The following is a 4,867-nucleotide window of genomic DNA, read 5'->3' as shown; positions in this document are numbered from 1 at the left end:
TTGAACAATGAAATGATATTAAATCATATTTTTGTTTGATTTCATATGAAACTAATTGTAATGACAGTTTTAGAGAATGGGATACCGAATAACTTTATAAACGCATCTGTTTAATAACGAATATTATCATCATAAAAACGTACCTCTATATTTTTTAACTAAACTAATTGAATGTTATAATATTAATGTGCTTACAATGTTATAATAAGCACTAATAAGGAGAGGTAAAAAAGATTTTACGTCTGAAAATTGGAATCGCTCCTCTTTCCCCTCCAAAAAAAAATTTAAGGGCTCACACCAGTTAACCTTTATGTACCTATTTTATCAAAAGTCGGATACATTACGGGGATCTTTATTGTAATAATTATTCGTTAATAGACAGTAATCAATTATAACGCTATTTTATTATATTAATTAATATTTATTAATTGGTGATAAGGGTTATATTTTTCCATCAGATAATATATTGCTACGATATTCATCTACTCCGAAATTTGATAATTTTTTAATCGATTTCGCGAATAATCGATATTCGGAGCTAATGTCATTCGGAGCAATCAATTAATAGTCCTATTCGGAGTATTCGTCATCGTAGTAACATCCAAATTTTTATAACCAGGTATTCGTAGTAATTGTTGTCGGAGTAAATGTATTCGTAGGATTTTTTTACAGTGTCGGAGTAAATGAATGTCGGGGCATCATCAGTTCGTGGCAATCTCCGGAACCCATTTTTTATTTCAGAAATTACTGCATAAACAACCATTGGTTTATTCTTTAATTTTGTTTACTAATAAAATAATAATATCACATTTCTACTATCACTTCATAAGTGCGTACTAGCGACATGACTTTTAAATCACATTGGCAATGTACAGCCCGCTTATTTTTGAAGTGTATTAAAAGTGCGTATTAGCGACAAGACATTATTCAGTAAACACCTTGGTGAATACTCTTTGTTCATGTTGGCTTAATACTGCCCACTTTTTTTTATTATCTTGAATAAAATGTGAATATCACTCAGTTAAAATTTATAAGAAAATTGTATATAATTATACAATATGCACTAAACAATATACTTATTATCAAAACATATTTGAAGTATATTTGGGAAGTTTGATATTGATATTACTAAATAGAAAATTTTATGAGAATTAAAAAAATTGTATCGTTAACATTAATATGCAGTTATGAAGTTTTATAATTACTATTTATAATAAATTTATCAGAGTAGATCGATATTTTTTTGCATTTTTATCGTAATATAATTGAAATTGAAATAATAGTAATTATTACCTAGTAACTTTTGGTGTTTAAAAAGATTCTACAATTGAAATATTCAGAACTTAATTAATTTTACTGATTTGCTTTAACTAAATGAACTAATAAAAACAAAGTTGTTAAAAATATTTACTCAATTGGGCGTATTATTTGATTAATTTATAATCGTAAATTTGATTATAATTGTAAAAATTATAACGTTACAAGTCGCGTAATATTACTATAAAAACCATCTTCTAAATTTATATCTATGTACACCTTTTATGCAATATAATACATCCGTTTTTATTTATGTGAGGGTATTCTAGACCCCCACGCGACTGTTTAAGGGTTAATATCAATATATTCAAACAAAATATTTATAACTAAAGAAAATAGAGAAGGAAAAAAATTCAGGCATCTTATTTATTTGCTTACATAATTTTAAGTAATCTAATTAAATTTGAATACAACAAAAAAAATTTAATTAACGTGCTCATTTAGGTATTGAAAATAAATATTTGGGTGGAAAAAAAAAATGCCCGTTTGAAAATGGTACCACAAAAAAAGCTGCTAAAATTGGTGACCTAGAAACATTAAAACTAGCTTACGAGAGTGGTTGTGAATGGGATGAATACACGACTACAGAAGCTGCTGCGAATGGACATTTCGAATGTTTAAAATATGCACATGAAAATGAATGTCCGTGGGATGATATCACAATAATAGCAGCCGCTTTTTATGGTAATTTAGAAAACTTAAAATATATTCATAAAAATGGCTGTAAATGGAATAAAAAAGCAACAAAAGTTGCTGCTTTATATGGACATTATGAATGTTTAAAATATGCACATGAAAATGGATGTCCCTTAGATGATAACATAGCTATAGAAGCTACTTTAAGAGATGATATAGAAATTTTAAAATATGCACATGAAAATGGATGCCCATTAGATGATAGGATAACTACTGTTGCTATCGAGAAAGGTTATTTTGAAATTTTAAAATATGCACATGAAAATGGATGTCCATTAGATAATAGAATAACAACTGTGGCTATAGAAAAAGGTTATTTTGACATTTTAAAATATGCACATGAGAATGGATTTTCTTGGCCTGAAAGAACAACAATAGCAGCTGCAAGTTTTGGTAATTTAGAATTTTTAAAATATGCTCATGAAAACGGTTGCAAATGGGATGAAGGTACAATAGTTACAGCAGTAATGAATGGTAATTTAATAATTTTTAAATATCTACTTGAAAATGGATGTCCTTGTGATGAAGAAACAACACAAGTTGCTGTCATTTATGGTAATTTAGAATTCTTAAAATATGCTCATGAAAAGGGTTGCAAATGGGCCAATGACACAATTAAAGCTGCTGCTTTTAATGGTTATTTTGATTGTTTAAAATATGCACATGAAAATGGATGCCACTGGGATAAAAACATATCTAGATATGCTGTTATAGGAGGAAATTTAGATTGTTTAAAATATGCACATGAAAACGGATGTTCATGGGATGCAAGCATAACGAAAGCAGCTGCAAGATATGGGCGTTTAGAATGCTTACGATATGCACATGAAAATGGATGTCCATTAGATGATGTCATAACTATAGAGGCCGCTGCAAATGGACATTTCGAATGTTTAAAATATGCACATGAAAATGGATGCCACTGGAATAAAGACATAACTAGTTATGCCGTTATAGGAGGAAATATAAATTGTTTAAAATTTGCTCACAAAAATGGATGTCCATTAGATAATAGGACAACTACTCTGGCTATCGAGAACGGTTATTTTGATATTTTAAAATATTTACATAAAAATGGATTACCATGGCCTGAAAGAACAACAATAGCAGCTGCAAGTTTTGGTAATTTAGAATTTTTAAAATATGCACATGAAAATGGATGTCTATTAGATGATAACATAGCTATAGAAGCTACTTTAAGAGATGATATAGAAATTTTAAAATATGCACATGAAAATGGATGCCCATTAGATGATAGGATAACTACTGTTGCTATCGAGAAAGGTTATTTTGAAATTTTAAAATATGCACATGAAAATGGATGTCCATTAGATAATAGAATAACAACTGTGGCTATAGAAAAAGGTTATTTTGACATTTTAAAATATGCACATGAGAATGGATTTTCTTGGCCTGAAAGAACAACAATAGCAGCTGCAAGTTTTGGTAATTTAGAATTTTTAAAATATGCTCATGAAAACGGTTGCAAATGGGATGAAGGTTCAATAGTTACAGCAGTAATGAATGGTAATTTAATAATTTTTAAATATCTACTTGAAAATGGATGTCCGTGTGATGAAAAAACAACACAAGTAGCTGCCCTTTATGGTAAAATAGAATTCTTAAAATATGCTCATGAAAAGGGTTGCAAATGGGCCAATGACACAATTAAAGCTGCTGCTTTTAATGGTTATTTTGATTGTTTAAAATATGCACATGAAAATGGATGTCCATGGGATTATGACACAACTAGAGTTTCTGCAGCAAGTGGTTGTTTAGAATGTTTAAATTATGCTCATGAAAAGGAGTGTCCATGGCATGAAGAAACATTAAATACAGCTGCCGCGCATGGTAATTTAGAATGTTTAAAATATACATATGAACTTGGATATAAATGGAACGGAGGTACGATGAGAGGCGCTGCTGCAAATCGACATCTAGAATGCATCAAATATGCTTATGAAAATGGTTGTGAATGGGATGAGGGTACAACAAGGGAAGCTGCTGCAAGTGGTTGTTTTGATTGTCTGAAATTTGCTCATAAAAATGGATGTAATTGGGATGAAGGTACAATAGTTACAGCTGCCATGCGTGGAAATTTAGATTATTTAATATATGCCCACGAAAATGGATGTAAATGGGATGAAGGCACCACTAGGCTTGCTGCTGCAAATGGTCAGTTTCATTGTTTAAAATACGCCCATGAACATAATTGTCCATGGAGTATAAATACCATTTATGAAGCTACTAGAAAAGGTTTTATTGAAATAATCAAATATGCTAACGAGAATGGCTGCATTAATTAGTTTTCTGATAAATTATTATTTATTTTTTACATTCCATTACATTATATTTTAAATCGTCATGATCTAAATGATAATAATTATATTGTGAGTAATCATGTAATTTTACTTGCATAATAAATACTATTTTTGAAATTATATCCAAAATTCTTAATAATAAATGTCCGATTTTCCAATCATGTATTTAAAGTTTATAACACAATAAATACAAAAGAAAATACTCATAATTAGTTACAAAAATGCTACATTGCTACACAAATTTTTATAATTTATTTAATAATTACAGTAAATATGTATAGAATTAACCTGTATATTAATAATATATACTGGTAATTCTAAAATGCTCTCACAATTCATTTTTTATGTAATAGATCATAAAAATATATGGATTATAATTGAATTATTTTTTATATAAATGTTAAATTACTTCAAGACACGGTTTATAAATTATAACAAACTTATTACAAATTATTGTATTACTAAAAAATAATATTTACAGTTTATTTAAAGGAAAAACAATATTACATTGCGGTCGCGGCAAAGTATGGACT

General features: G+C 28.7%; 1 protein-coding gene across 1 annotated transcript in view; it reads left to right on the top strand.

Moving 5' to 3' along the window:
- LOC126901814 (uncharacterized) overlaps window positions 1–4,454 on the top strand; it is a 19,140-nt gene extending 14,686 nt beyond the window's left edge. The window contains exon 4 of the mRNA XM_050678612.1: window positions 2,245–4,454. Coding sequence (XP_050534569.1) covers window positions 2,245–4,319 — 2,075 coding nt within the window. The 3' untranslated portion in view covers window positions 4,320–4,454. The remainder of the gene's footprint in view (window positions 1–2,244) is intronic.
- The last annotated feature ends 413 nt before the right edge of the window (window positions 4,455–4,867 follow it).

The sequence above is a fragment of the Daktulosphaira vitifoliae genome, unplaced genomic scaffold, assembly GCF_025091365.1.
Source record: "Daktulosphaira vitifoliae isolate Bord-2020 unplaced genomic scaffold, ASM2509136v1 Scaffold_3, whole genome shotgun sequence".
NCBI classification, from domain to species: Eukaryota; Metazoa; Arthropoda; class Insecta; order Hemiptera; family Phylloxeridae; genus Daktulosphaira; species Daktulosphaira vitifoliae.
This window is presented reverse-complemented; position numbering and strand designations above follow the sequence as displayed.